Here is a 14,272-nt window from a genome sequence, read left to right as displayed (position 1 = left end):
ATCCTAGTTCCTATTTATGTATTTATTTATTTTAAAGAGAGATTCTTTCAAATTATTATGTACTATTTCCCCGCCTCACTCACCATATTAACCATATTCGACAGGTCGAGGTGCTTGGACCAACCGACTATTGTAGATTGTCTGTCTATTGATGACTCGGTAAGGTAAATTAAATGCCACCACATTCCAGTCTAAATAACACTCAAAAGTTACCGGCAAAATACTGGATCTGTATGTACAGTAAGTATTATTAGAGAAGAAATGGATATCTGGTATTGTAAGTAAACGCCCTGTATTCCGTCCTCCTAATGAAGAGGGGTCAAGACCATACTGGCTGGAGTCTGGTCTGTTCGCTGGTTCCAGGTGGAAACGCCCGGCTCCTCTTCAATTTCGTCCCCTCCCCATCATCCCATGATGATGCTTGCTGCTGGCTGCAACATTCCCTTGAAGAGATACACCTTTTTTTTTTTTTTATTTCAGTGCTTAAACGGCTTTACGATACGTTCAAGGTTTACACTATTTTCTTGGTGGGTATCTGATGGGTAGCACTAACCATCCTTCAGTCGTCCTTTCCCCAACACTACCTTAGTAGTGTTAATTAGTTAACAGTTGGTATGACGAAGGGCATTTCCTTCTCTGGGCCCGATGATGTCACGTGGGTCCTACATATTCTGATAGCTCATCCATCCTTCAAAGTATATAGCTCAAACGATTTATTATTTAATCATTTTTCTTCGTTTCCATATGAATAGAATCAAGTTAAGCTCATGTGTTTTAGGGTAAACAGGGTATAAACACCGATCCAACGCCTTCTTAGGTATTCGTGCAAAACACAATGATCAAACAGGTGATGGTCCGCGAGTAAGTCATCAAATGCATTCAATCATCGGATTCATCCAGCACGAGGGCAGTAAGGGCCTCATCATCAGCCCATTTAACCCCACTCCCAACAACAACGGCGCTCGCTATATTTTTCATAATATCCCATTTGGCTTTGCTTTTCCTATGATTTTCCTTCACTTGTTCTAATTGCGCCTCGAGTTCTGCATCGTCGAGATGCTCTTTCCACGACGCATCGTCCTTGGTAAGCTCTAGTAATTCACGGACTAACTCTTTGTTTTTTCGATGGAGCTGTAGGTTGTCCACCTCTAGGCTAGACAGCTTCTTAAGCGTCGTATTATGTGCTGCATTAAGATTCTCATGTGCCAGAGAGAGCACATCACGACGATTGACGAGTCGAAGAAGAGATCTATAACTTGTTAGGGGATGGTAAAAGCCTGAGACGCGCACGTCGATCTAGAAGTTGACTATAATAGGTTAATGAGGGGGAAAACATACAGTTCAGGTGGAGATGTCGCCTTCAGATGAACCGCTTTAATAGTAGGATCAGTCATGAGGACTGCTGCGATAGCTTTCTTCTTCACGGTGTACATGGCTCTGGCTTCGAGGAGCTCTCGTTCTGCAATGGCCAACTGCTCCTCAGCATTGTCGCCAGAGAGCAATTGAAGATCTGCCAGGGTATGAGCATTTGTAGAGAGGGCATAGAAGTAAACAAAAATAGAAAATAAGAAAATACCTTGTTCAAGTAACGCCTTTTCTAGTTGTTGTTCCTGGATCTGATGATAAAGCTGTAAAATTCTTGCCTCCTTGTCGGAGAAAGTTACAGTATCCCGGGAATCATCGGCAACGAGCTCTACTAAAGATACCTCACCTGGTTCCAGATGAGGTAAAGAACGGACCTTACCAGATGCCATCGATCTTAGGAAATAGGCATCGTGGGGTGGTTGGTCTGATTATTTTGGCTGTTCGCGGGCGGTGGAGATCCCGCTTGGGTGCTTCCGAGGAGCAGCGCATTATTCGCCAAATAAGGCCTAGGTCAGGTCTGGATGCCTTAAGAACCTTAGTTACTAGTAGGTTGCTATGTCACCGGCCTTCTTATCATCTCCCTTCCCGCATTCTTCATATAAAATCCCTGGAGCCTGGAGCCGCTTTGCTCGGCTGGTGAGGAGGGGATGTCTCTGCACATCTATATCGCTCATTCGGGTGAGCATTTGCTTGCCGACCCGATATCATTCACCTCGTACGCTCTCTCTCTCTCCTAGCTATTCCTTCTGCCCTCGATATGTTCCGGGGCCGTTATCTGTGTGCTCCCGGCCTCCTCAAGCCATCATTTTAACCTTGTTGTGTGGACATGCCTACTGACGATTTTTCTGAACCTCTAGACCGGATGCACTTCGGTCATGGATTACCCGTAGTACGTCAGTGCCCTCCCAGAGGCAGATCTTAATGACTGCCCGTGGGAAAAACGTCAAGATCCCAACACTTGCAACCGAGGTATGATATTGTTGGCTGCCGGCCTTCTGACTTCACTGCTCTTCCCATGCTTATTACTGGCCGTTAGAACGAAATATTTGTCTATGATCGACGTTATGTCAGTGAGCCAAACAACATCGATCCCCCAAAGCTTCCTTCTCCGCAACCACTCGACCTGGATAGCCCACCCGATATTCTCAAGGACCAGAATGACCTAAAAGCGTGGAGGAATCTCTACATGGCCAGACGAACGTGGGCGTTGGCTCTGTTGGAGCGCTGCGAATTGGTTGATAAGAGCATTCATGAACACAATGAGCGGACCAGCATAATGAACCGCGCAATGAGCGTGGCTCTCGAGAACCTTAAATCGCATGTGGGGACCTTAGAGCATCGCTTTCAGGAAGCGCAGACATGGACAAATGACTTATTGAAGGAACAGCAAACAGCACTCGATGGGTGGAAACGGGCACTTGCGACACTGGAGACCATTCCTGCTCGCAGAGACTTCCCATTTTTAGGCCGACCGTCGACGCCGAAGAAGGACAAAGAGAAATCAGTAGGGACGTTGCGGGAATACGTGGACTTAGAAGAAATACAGAAGGCTGGGTCGGAAGCAGCGGTCGTATCTTCCCGCTTTGCTCATCAAGTCGCAGATGTGGAGAAAGCTGTAGGTGAGATTGCGGCAAACACACAGCACCTGATTGATAGCACTATTCCTTCGAGTGTGGACGGCATCGAAGGCCTATTACAAGAAGTGCGAACGATATCTAAGAAAATACAGTCCGACTATGAACATGTCTTGGCTCTACCCAATAACCAGAAAACGTTGGCCAACATTTCTAGGCTTGCCCTCAGCCATACGAAAAATCTTCTCCCGTCCCTACTGGATATTAGTGCTGAAATCCAGGCAGGCCTGGACGATGCTGTCAGACGATATAACGATACGGTGAAGACCGCTTCTAGCCACATGCAACAGATATCAACCATCGAATCACGCCTTGCCGATGTACAGAATCAAATTGGCAACCTCAACTTCCAAAGCGATGCGTTTGATATTATATATTCCGTGTTCCATATGCCCCTGGTTTATGGGTCTGTTTTGATAGAGTCCGTGCGACGCCGCGAATTCAGTGACAAGATGAAAGCGGACTCACTTACTCTTGCCGAAGAGATGTCTGTTTTCCGTGATGAGGAGCAGCGACGAAGAAAGAAATGGGTAAAGAATATGGGCGAGTTCGTTTCCGTCTCCGATACGATGACGCCAGGTATTGAAGTTAACCTACGGGGCCACGAGCTTGAATGGCCCACGGTCAGTAGAAAGGAGATCGAAACTTACATTGAAGAGCTGAAGACCAAGACTAGTATGACCAGCATAGCTCAAGAACTAACCCAGCACTTGAAAGAATTGGATGCTCCTACACGGATGCAGCGTCGTAGGGCCAAGGCTTTTAAGGAAGGCAGTGTCTTTGATCTAAGCCGCAGCTCTCTTCTCCTTCGCGGTGATGACATGGTTCGAAGCCTCAGAGATGAAAAATCAAAGCTGGAAGACAGGCTCAAGGGCTCTGAGAGCCGTATCCGGAAGTTGGAGGATCTTTTGCACCGCCAGAGTCATATGGGGCGACCGGCTAGTGGTAACTTTTCGCTGGATTTCCCCAGTTTACCTGCATCACCACATCCAGACACACACTCGAGAAGATCGTCTGTTTCATCGAGGCGAATGTCGACGAATCAATCCTCAGAGGAAAAGGCACTTACTCAACGTATTGTCCACCTCGAAAGTGAACTGGCTGCGGAGCGAGAGACGGTGCAGAGACTACAGAAAGAAGCCCATGCTGAACGTCAATCAAACACCGACAAGTTCCAGGAAGTACAGTCTACGAAGGAAGATCTGATTGGTAACCTTGAAGCTCTACAACGCGAGTTTGATGATGAACGAAGATACTTGGAGGAGGAGAAGAAAAGGTTCAAGGTTCGAGCTGAGGAGCTGGAGGAGGAATTGGATAGGGTCATGGACACGCGTGAGCATGAAAGGCAAGACGCGGACGAGCGGATACACCAACTCGAAGCGGAGCTTCAAGATGTGCATGCTTATGCTGAGAGCGAAGTTCAAAAGATGACTGCTCTAAGGGAACAAACACAGAGTTGCAAGGAGATGGAGGAAGGCCTCCATGCACGCCTCGAAGAGCTTGAAAAACAAGAAAGGGCAAGAGAAGCAAAAGATCAGGAGACCTATCATGCATTGCATGCTGCTTTTATGAACTTGTCGCCTGGAGGGGCCGTTCCCGATGGGGTTCCTGGCATCATAAAGGCCATAGAAGTGCTTTCAGAAGGCTTGTCCATTCACGCTAAGAATGCCGAAGATAACGTTACGAAAGCCATATCCGAAAGCAAGGCATTGGAGGAACGCCTGGGCCGAGTGGAATCCGAGGCTCAAGAATTGAAGGCGGTTGTAGAAACACGTGAATCGGAGCTCTCCTCAGCTAGAAAACGACTTGAGGGGGAAGAATCAAAGGTGACCGCCATGATGAGTGAGCTGAATGACGAGCGGTCAAAGCTGAATACTCTGCAGTCACAGTTTGCCGCAGGCGAGTCGGGCTCCGATGCGCTCCGGGAGCGTGTGATAGAAGAAGAGCGCAAATTGACGAGTTTGTCCCAGCGGCTGGCTGAGCTGGAGGTGCAGGCTCGCCAGTCCGAAGAAGAGGTCCTTGCCTGGAAACAAAAGGTGGAAGCTGTTTCAGAGTCCGAACAGCAGGCTGCGGCCCGAACAGAGACATGTGGTAGTAGATCCCAGGAGCTTTCCAAACAGCTTTTCAGACAGGTGGAGAAGCTGGAGCATATGCTGGAGCAACTGGGCTTCACCATTATTCGACAGGATGGAGACATAGTTGTCCAGAGGTCCTCGAAAGTAAATGCGCTGTCGGGTACAGGTGATAGCCTCAGCCAGTCCGGAATTGTGTCGGTCAGGCCCGACCCCAGTCTTCTTAATTGGATGGAAGCAGATAACACTGAAGAGGAAACCGACCAGTTCATGGCCTTTATGGAGTCTCTGTACCAATTTGATGTGGACATTTTCGGGGATGCGGTCGTCAAACGAGTCAAGGATATTGAATTACTCGCTCGCAAGTGGCAGAAAGAGGCTCGGGGATATCGTGATAAGTACCATCGGACCCAAAGCGAAGCTCATGAAAAAATCGCCTATCGATCCTTCAAGGAGGGGGATCTTGCCCTCTTTCTGCCGACTCGGAACCAAGCCATTCGGTCCTGGGCCGCGTTTAACGTTGGAGCTCCGCACTATTTTCTGCGCGAGCAAGATGCGCATAAGCTTCAGGCCCGGGACTGGCTATTGGCGCGCATCACTAAAATCGAAGAACGGGTTGTGGATCTCTCCAAATCCATAAATGGTGCCAATCCTGACCGTCGGTCACTCGGCGAGGCCAGCGATGGCACATCCTTCGATGACGAAAATCCATTCGAGTTATCTGACGGCCTCCGCTGGTACCTTCTGGATGCCGTGGAAGAAAAGCCTGGTGCCCCAGCCACCCCAGGTCTGGGCAAAAGCACAGTTGCACCGGCCCACGTTGACGCGAAAGGCAGCATTCGATTGAAACGCACAACTGCCGGTGGAAACGTCGCCAAAACCCTCTCGAAGAGTCTGGATAGTCGGCGGAACAGCTCTGCTTCCAAAAAAGGGCCCAGCACTCCATCCCAGCGGGCGAACGACTCTACAATCGACCTGGTCCGACCTGCCGAGGTAGACGCTACAGCTACTGGCTCGCAGCCACGGGAGAGGGCTCCTGTTTTCGACGAGGTTCGCCGCGACCTGCTCCAGGGCCAGTGAAACCCACGGCTCCTAAATCCCTTTTCTTGCGTGTGCATCTCCTGAACGGAGCTGACGGACCGTCATAGGGCTTGGGACGAACCTATGAGGCTTTGCCTGGTCAGCCGCAACTGCAGCAGCCACTTAGAGACACCAGTTCTCTTGCATCCCCCCGTCTTGAGGATGTTCATACTGCCTCGTCACGATCAACCCCCAGTCAGCGCCCAGCGGCTAGATATCGGCCATGGGAGAAGCTCTGGTCTGTTGAATACCGTTTAGAGAGCGAGAATCGGTGAATGAAATATGATCTGTGGTAATTTTCCCTTGTATTACCCCGCTCTAAAGTGTCTTCTCTTTATTGCATACTATGAAAACTGTTCCTTTAATGAAGCATGAAAAGGAAATGTCTGTCCAACTGCCGAGTTCTGAAATTGGACGTGATTGAATGATACCCATCTATATGGAACGCGACGCGTTTTCTATTTTTATTTTTATTTTTCATTTGTCTTGGCATATCATCTGGCATATGATTTGGAAACTAGACTATGTGGATTTAGCCAGCCGAGTTTACAATGATCATAGCATTTCAGAATGAGTATACAACTATGGACCGTGGCTTATTGGGTAATCAGTTGATTGTCTGCTATATCTAATACATGCTAATGGAGCCCCGAAACGCCACTGGAGAGAAAAGGACGAAACCAATCGAGTAGAAGAATGCCCAGGGAAAAAAAGGAAGTAGAATCAAACAACATCTCAATCAAGTTCCTCCACGAAACCCTCCATGCCGCCAACTTCCTGCCAAAATCGCGCGAAATCGACCCCTTCATCCTCAAATAGTTGCTTAGCTTGGATCATGGCAGACTTCTGCCTCTCAAGGGTGAATCCACCGGGCCGGGTACTCTCATACTGGATCAACTCGACCCATCGGAAGAACAGATCCTCTTTCCCCATGGCCGTCAGTTTATCCTTGAATGCCAGAATTTGGTCGCGTTGGGCCGACCGAGCCCTTCCTTCCGCCGTATCCTCGTCTCCAACGTGCCAGATCAACCAACCGTCCGAATCCGTATTGACGAGCACTGCCGTCCGGAACTCTTCCAAAGGCACACCGTCGTCCTTTCGGGTGCGGTCTACTAGTTCGTGGGCCTTTATCATAGCATTGTAGTCAAGGTCCCAATCCGCATCCACAAGTAGATAGCCGGTTTTCTTGATCCGGTCCGGGGTCACGGCGGCGACGATCTTATCCCTCGTGGCTTCATCTTCTCGAATCCAGCGATTCCGCTCCAACCCTTCGCTCAAGCTGGGCCGGCTGCGTCGGACAATAACCTCACGGCCCCGGAAGCCGAGACTGCGACGCCACATGACAGGGCCCTGAATAAATCGGATCGGCCAGGAAAGAAAAATTGTTACCAGAAAGTAATCCAACATCACATTCGCGGTCCGACTCAAGACGATTAGCGTCAGCTCCCCCCATGACAGCGCGGTGGTGTCCACCGTCATGGAGCTTGTTAGGCCAGCCAATGTCGCCAGCATCGCCGGGTACATGCTGCGGACCATGTACAAGCGGAAAGCCAGGACCATTGTGATGACGACATTGATCAACACCGGTGCGTTGAATGCCTGCTGTTTGGTTTCTCTCGGAGTATTGTCTATATGGATCAGGTACACCTCCTCTGGGAAGAGGGTTTCGAGGAAGGGTTGAAGTGAGGCGGAGGCTTTGGTGAACGGAGGAAGTGGACCCGCTTGTGAACTAGGAGTCGAGGTTCCAGAAGATGAAGTTGGGGTCGCAGAGGCCTTTGCCTTTCCTGCTCGCCTTGCGGACTTTGCCATAATGAGAAATGACGTGGATATCGTCGGCGTTGTGTCGCCTCAACGCATGTGGAATGGTTTCTGACGAAGAGGGCAGGGAAAAGAGCAGGATATCCACTGTATGTGTCTTCTGAGCACAGTTATTTTATTTATTTTTTACATGCAGCCTGTCCCTTGGAATGTCAGGAATCGGAGGAGACCATACGGGGGGAGATGAGGACTAAACACCTGATGGGGGTCACATGTCAGCATCCAAAAAGGCAGAGAGGCAGCAACCTCCCGGTCACGCTGGATGGGAAACAAGGTCATTCGTACCAGAGAGGGCAGATCTGCGGATCTTCAGCGGTGCCAGCAAGCCATGGCTGGGACTCGAGAGAAGAGAGGAGACAGTGAGAAGAGGCGAAGGAAGACGAAGCAAAAGTTGCTTAATTGACGTTGTTCCCGCTAGCCCGATACGGAAATTCTGTCGTTGGTCACTCTCGCACTCCTTCTCTCACACTCACTCATCGTCGGTGAATGATCCTGTCCAGGGCCCATCTCTTCCCGTTCATTCACTGAGGGTTATTACTGCCTACCATGCCTTCCCCCCAGCGCAGAAGCGATCACTCAGGATTGTCGCGTCGCACTCATGAGCCGTCGCAACAACATCTCTCTCCCTTCCGTCGAGCGCAACTCGAATCCCGCGCAGCAGACCGGTTTGACGCGTCACGAATCCCCAGCCCTTCGAATGGATCTAGCTCTCGACAACGGAGGAATCTCAGCAACTCAGGGACTCTACGAGGAGCATTCGAAGCCGTGTCACGCTATCCCACAATGTCAGAGAGAGACGACTTAGCTTCTGGTCGCTATACGCTGGGCACGCCAAACGGGAGGATGCCAGGCCTCGGTCCGATGTCCCCGGAGTCTAATCCCCCAAATGAATTGGCGGAGACATATCGACAGATCGACGACGAGGGTAGTCTGGTCGATCTGGATCCGCAAGAGAACGAGGCTTATATCCCAAGAAAGCAATTGCGCGACAGCCGAGGTCGGGGCTCTTCTATGTGCTCTACGATGAGAGATAATGGACTATTTACAAGCACGGACGCACCCTTTTTAGACGACGTGGGGGAGAGTTCGTACCGTCGAAATTCCTCGGATCCTGTCAAGGACGAGCAACGATTAAAACGGGCCACCTCCAGCCGCTCACCCGTATTGAACAAAACCGGCACGACTACCGCTCTAACATCAGAGAATCTACAACGGCGGGAACTTGAAGATGGGGGTGTATCTGAAGAAGACGATGGTGTCATGCCTACGTTGAATCTCCCCTCAACCTGGGGCAGCCGAGGCACCCGCCATCGAGGCTGGCTGAGGAGTATCACCCAACCTGGCGAACGTGAGAGCAAGCAAGTAGCCGAGAAATCTGCAGGCGAATCATATTCAAAACACGAATTTGAAAGGGCCTCTCGCAATGACCACCTCGATCGAGTAGGTGCCGGAAACCGAACTGCCGTGGGGGAACGCTCAACGAACCAACCTAGCAGAGCTCCCTTATCGGATGCGCAAAACAAGCTATCCTCTGGACAGAATGATGAAAAGCGAACAGGCGGAGACCATATTCCCCACACGCCGATTATCGTTTACAAAAACTCCACGTTTACCAAGTGCAGTCCCACGAAGCGAGACTCGCATGATCTGCTGCGTAAGCTTTCGAGGACCGAGAGCCCAAGACAACCCCAACGCCAGACTGAACTTAGAACGCCAGAGGCGCCGACAATCCCGGAGGGTCGCATCTATGATAAAACACCAGTGGTGACCGGCGCTTGGATCGACACTCCCGTGACCGAGCGGGTTCATCGCTCCTCTGGGAAACCTTCGAGAGACATCATGGTGCTGCCGCCTGTAAAGGATAAATCGACGAGATCCTTCGAACCAACCGAGTCGCGGATCGTTGAAGAATCTAGTACCATGGATGTTCCGTCTCCGAAGAGACAGGAAAGAGATATGGAAAAAAAAAGAGAGGCGGAGAGACGGGGGGGAGAGAGTGAAGTGAAAGCAACAGAAGGAAGCGAAAGAGCTGAGAGAGAGAAGGAGAAGGCCAAGGAGGAGGTAGAAAGAGAGGGCAGTACCGCAGCAGACAAGCCACAAGACAGAAAGAAGCCACCATTGGTCAAACCAAATCTTCCCAAAAGTGCCCTGGAGACGGTCATGCAAGAGTTCAAAGCCGACAAGGAGCACCTGGACGTTGGTGATGATACGATCGAATCGCTCCAGCTCATTTTGGATGAAACACCAAACGAGGCGAAGACCGAGACGGAGGAGGATGAGGCATACGAAAAGTTCGTGATGCAAAAACTCGGGCTTGCTGCTTATTCCAAGGGCCATGATATCATCGACCTGGACGGACTCAATGAGAAACTTCGATCCTTCTCCGAAAATATCAGCCGGGTGAAGAAGGGCCTTGATGGACTGGAGAAGCAAGTCGAATTGATTCCGACTTCGAAAAAGGAGGTCAACTCGGCCCACAGCCATGCCGATGAAAGTTGCACGGCCTGCGCCACTCGCAATGATAGCCCCATGTATACGGCTATCTTGCTTCCCCGTCTCTGGAAACGCGATGCGGTTTCGCGACGCATCCGTCCCACGCGTCTTGGCTGGTTTACGATCATTCTCTTTGCCTGGTCCTATGCCGAATCGACCATGTGCGACTACTATTGCCATCCGTTTGTTTCCACCGTGTGCAGCGGAAATTGCCTGCTTCGCGATGCGCCGCGGTTTCCATTTGTGATTCCGACAATGTTCTGGCGCTGGTCGCATCTGTCCGCGGTCTTCGCTCCGGTCTGGGCGGTTATGATTGCATTTTCCCGGCTCATGGCACAACTGCTGGGGTTCTGGGACGGCTACGTAGACGAAGCGCCTCGCTATCTCAACCGGTCGGGCGAAATCCGAGTCCATGGTAGTCGGATGACGAGCTTTCCTGCTGCCACAACAACTACCCGTGGGTTTTTTGGCTTCGCGGGAACAAAAGCGCAAGAGGCAGCTTCGACCAATATCCCCGAAGCGGTTTCAGATCTCGAACTCGATTCGAGGGCGGAGACGAACTGGGAAGTATCTATGGATGATGATGAATATCTCTAGCGTTGGACTGTATTCTTCTTTTATTTTCTGAATTTACCTATCCTCACAAAGATTCTTTTGGTATCAGATTGGAGCATTTTTACGGAGTTGGAGGACATGACTGGTATGGTCGAAGGCGTTTTTAGATCGTTCTGTATGAATCCACTAATCAAAGATACTCAAGATACTCTCATTCGAATTTCATCTCGCTGCATGACTCCAACAGTCTAGACATCATGATAATCCGGCCCCTGCACTTCATAGGATCGTTTAAACAACAGCAGCGCACACGAATGTCCGATATGGATTGTATCCCGACCATCTCCCAATGCCTTCCTTACCTCCTTCATCGTCACTTTAACGCAGTCATCATCAGTCCCATCCAGACGTGGATTTGCCTCTCCATCGCGAAACCATACTCGCCGTACTGAGACTCATCTCCAAATCATCCAGTGTTGTCTCCCGCCCCACGAAATAGACCCTATTCTCTTCCCCTGGAACACCATCACGGTCCCATTCAACACGCGCAGAGTCCAACTCTCGAAAGGCCCATGAGACAGAGGGATCTACTGTCCACGGCAGGGGCAGGCCCTGATAGAGGTTCGAGGATAAACGGTTTCCGGGTAGTTCGTAGGGCTGGAGGATAGTTCTTTCTAGATGGAAGAGGGCTTGTTGGATTTGTGGTGCATTTGGTGTTGAGGGGTCTATTCACATTCAGATTTAGATTTTCCCTTCTCTTTCTTTATTTTATAAGTATTTACATAAAATATATGTATGTACTTACGACAATAAAGCGAAGCACAAATCCATAGAGCAACCGTTCCCCTGTAGTCACTGACTTCGCAGCTTGGGTCCAAAACTTCGGCATGGAGAACCAATGTGCCTTTATTCCTTCCATTAGCGTTTATTATAGTACATTATATAGCATAGTGGGAGAATGAGAGAATGATTGATGAATTCTTACTGCCATCGCCGAAACCAAAAGATCAACACCCGGTATCATCAGTCTTCCGCATGACCGACTATGAACTCGACTGGCTTTCCAGATTTCGACTTCGAGGAACCACTCATCTGACGGGCTGTGTGGATCATCTCTGGACTGGGATCAACTCCAACCACGGTGTGGAATACCGGAGCCAGATCGCGAGTGGCGTTGCCATGCCCGCAGCCGATGTCGAGAAGTGAGTCAAATCGATCGTCTGTTTGGCTGTGGTGGCGCAGAATGGTCTCGTACAGCTTTGGGGGGTACGAGAGACGGGCTTGGGCATATAGGGATGCTTGGTCAGGGTTGTAATTTCGGAAGGTAGGGCCTGCTGTGGATTGAGACATTGATCACTGAGTATAGATATCGATGATGAGGGAGAAGGTTGTGCTGGTGAGAAATCGAGTAGATGAGTCAATCTTCCTTGCAATGTCACGTAATCTAGTACATACGTCTTTCAATATATAGTCACCACTCCGGTAAAATCACACAGGGGGAATCTTGAATAACAATCAAACAAACCATAAACCTAAGATAAACTATAGCCTCGCTCTCTCCGCCCATTGCTTCCGAAGCTGTTTCTCCCCCTCCACACGCCAGTTCCTACATTGGCGCATTCGCTCATCGACCTCCTCGTCCGTCAAAGCCACCATATCCTCCAACGGGATCTCGCAAATGCTTCGCTGTTGGTATGTAATGTACGACAGGTGTCCAGACGACTTGACCCGGCCGGCGACCGCGTCTCGACAGAAATCCGCGACGCGGTCGAAGAACAGTCGACCTGCCGACGTTCCCATTATTATGAGCGCAAAACAATGCGGCATGCCTTCGAACTGATCGACCACAACGGGAACGCCGGCCTGATGCATCTTGCGAGCGATCACGAGGCCTTCGTCCGCTAGGCCCTCCTCGCCCACGGAGATGAAGATAGGAGGTGCGTCTTTCCAGAGTTCCTGGTGCGCCGCCAGGGGACTCACCAGAGGGTGGATGAGGGCGCTCGCATGGGCGAAGAAGTCGACTCGCGGCGGAGTGCAGGGCCAGGAGCTATCCGGAGGGATTTTGGGTGGCAGGTAGGTTGTGTCGTGATGCAGTTGTGGAAGAGGAAGGTAGTCGTACAGTGCATTGTGAACGATCGAGGGCATGGACCGGGTGATATCGCACCAGGGAGAGGTGAGCGCTAATCCGGCTGGGAGTTCCAGGGGGATATCCTGGCCGTGGAAGCGAATTGTTGGGGATGTACGTCGCAAGGTGAGAAGGGTCTGAAGCAGGACCAAGCAGAGATTTGCTCCTGCCGAGTCGCCGGAGAAGAGGATCTTCTTTGCAGGTACCGTGTTGTGGAACGAACCCGGCGGAGGAGCAAGGAGTGACAGGTAGGCGACCAGGGCGTCAACGAGCGCTGATGGGAACGGATGCTGAGGAGCAAGTCGATACCGCACGGACAAGACACGAGCGTCAGCGCGTTTGGCTAGTTGACAGACGGGAGCACGATGGGTACAAGGGTCCATCAGGCTGAAGGCATTGAAATAATCAGCAGGCTTACCACCTATCCCAGGCCGTGGTCTACTTACAAGTATGCACCTCCATGGAAATACAGGATCACCGTGTCCGTCCGCGCCTCCTTTTGCAGTTTCTGATACTTCTCTTCCTCCGGGAGGCCGGGCTGCGGTGCGTTCTTGTCCACTCCATCGCGATGGCCTGTCCACTCGGCCTCAACCGACGAGACAACCGGGATATCGAATGTCTCATCTCCCGCTTTCAGATCCTCAATGGCCCTGAAGACTGCGTCTTGCACCGCATCCTCTGGGGCAGGAAAGGTGACCTTGGATACCCACATAGGCCCCTGGATGCCGGGATCTCGCATGGTCCGCCGTTGCTGAACGCCGACAGGGGCCATAGATCCCATAAACGAGCGGATGATAGCAACCGTAAGCTCGGTACGAAGGTCCTGCTTGCCCGAGACCGGAGACAGGCCACTGCCATGGAGAAGAGCGGTCTTGAGAATGAGCGGGACTCTGAGCAACAACGCTTTCAGAAGACCGACGGAAATTCCGAGACTGCTCATGATGGCGAGTTCATCTGACAAAAAGAAACAATGCAAAACGAATGACCTGGAGATGCAAATGAGCGACGGTGCAGGTGGTGCAACTGAAGAGGAGATGGACCGGGACAAAGCCAAAATACCTCGGTTGATCAACTGGGCGAGACGTGAGGGGTAATTCATTCGGTCGGGTTTGCCGTATATGCAGTATATT

General features: G+C 50.8%; 5 protein-coding genes across 5 annotated transcripts; 2 read left to right on the top strand and 3 right to left on the bottom strand.

Annotated features, from left to right (window-relative positions):
- Positions 1 to 879: 879 nt before the first annotated feature.
- Positions 880 to 1,754, bottom strand: ATNIH1004_007693 (centromere protein H; the record flags this gene model as incomplete). The annotated part of the gene is made up of 3 exons (XM_033572312.1): positions 880 to 1,249; positions 1,339 to 1,510; positions 1,577 to 1,754. 3 exons carry the CDS (start codon positions 1,752 to 1,754, stop codon positions 880 to 882), a joined length of 720 nt encoding a protein of 239 aa, XP_033425627.1.
- Positions 1,755 to 2,012: 258 nt separating this feature from the next.
- On the top strand, positions 2,013 to 6,426 carry atg11 (autophagy protein ATG11; the record flags this gene model as incomplete). The annotated part of the gene is made up of 4 exons (XM_033572311.1): positions 2,013 to 2,080; positions 2,223 to 2,334; positions 2,402 to 6,121; positions 6,220 to 6,426. 4 exons carry the CDS (start codon positions 2,013 to 2,015, stop codon positions 6,424 to 6,426), a joined length of 4,107 nt encoding a protein of 1,368 aa, XP_033425626.1.
- A 460-nt stretch (positions 6,427 to 6,886) lies between these two features.
- On the bottom strand, positions 6,887 to 7,960 carry ATNIH1004_007691 (uncharacterized protein; the record flags this gene model as incomplete). Its single annotated transcript, XM_033572310.1, has 1 exon — positions 6,887 to 7,960. One exon carries the CDS (start codon positions 7,958 to 7,960, stop codon positions 6,887 to 6,889), a length of 1,074 nt encoding a protein of 357 aa, XP_033425625.1.
- A 555-nt stretch (positions 7,961 to 8,515) lies between these two features.
- Positions 8,516 to 11,059, top strand: ATNIH1004_007690 (uncharacterized protein; the record flags this gene model as incomplete). The annotated part of the gene is made up of 2 exons (XM_033572309.1): positions 8,516 to 9,900; positions 10,075 to 11,059. The coding sequence occupies 2 exons, from the start codon at positions 8,516 to 8,518 to the stop codon at positions 11,057 to 11,059; spliced, it is 2,370 nt and encodes a 789-aa protein (XP_033425624.1).
- Positions 11,060 to 12,040: 981 nt separating this feature from the next.
- On the bottom strand, positions 12,041 to 14,082 carry ATNIH1004_007689 (uncharacterized protein; the record flags this gene model as incomplete). The annotated part of the gene is made up of 3 exons (XM_033572308.1): positions 12,041 to 12,351; positions 12,628 to 13,529; positions 13,589 to 14,082. The coding sequence occupies 3 exons, from the start codon at positions 14,080 to 14,082 to the stop codon at positions 12,041 to 12,043; spliced, it is 1,707 nt and encodes a 568-aa protein (XP_033425623.1).
- Between the last annotated feature and the right edge of the window lie 190 nt (positions 14,083 to 14,272).

The sequence above is a fragment of the Aspergillus tanneri genome, assembly GCF_003426965.1.
Source record: "Aspergillus tanneri strain NIH1004 chromosome Unknown AapTan_7_pilon_pilon_pilon, whole genome shotgun sequence".
In the NCBI taxonomy this organism is placed as follows: domain Eukaryota; kingdom Fungi; phylum Ascomycota; class Eurotiomycetes; order Eurotiales; family Aspergillaceae; genus Aspergillus; species Aspergillus tanneri.
Note: the sequence above shows the minus strand (reverse complement) of the source record. Positions and strands in the feature narration are given on the sequence as shown.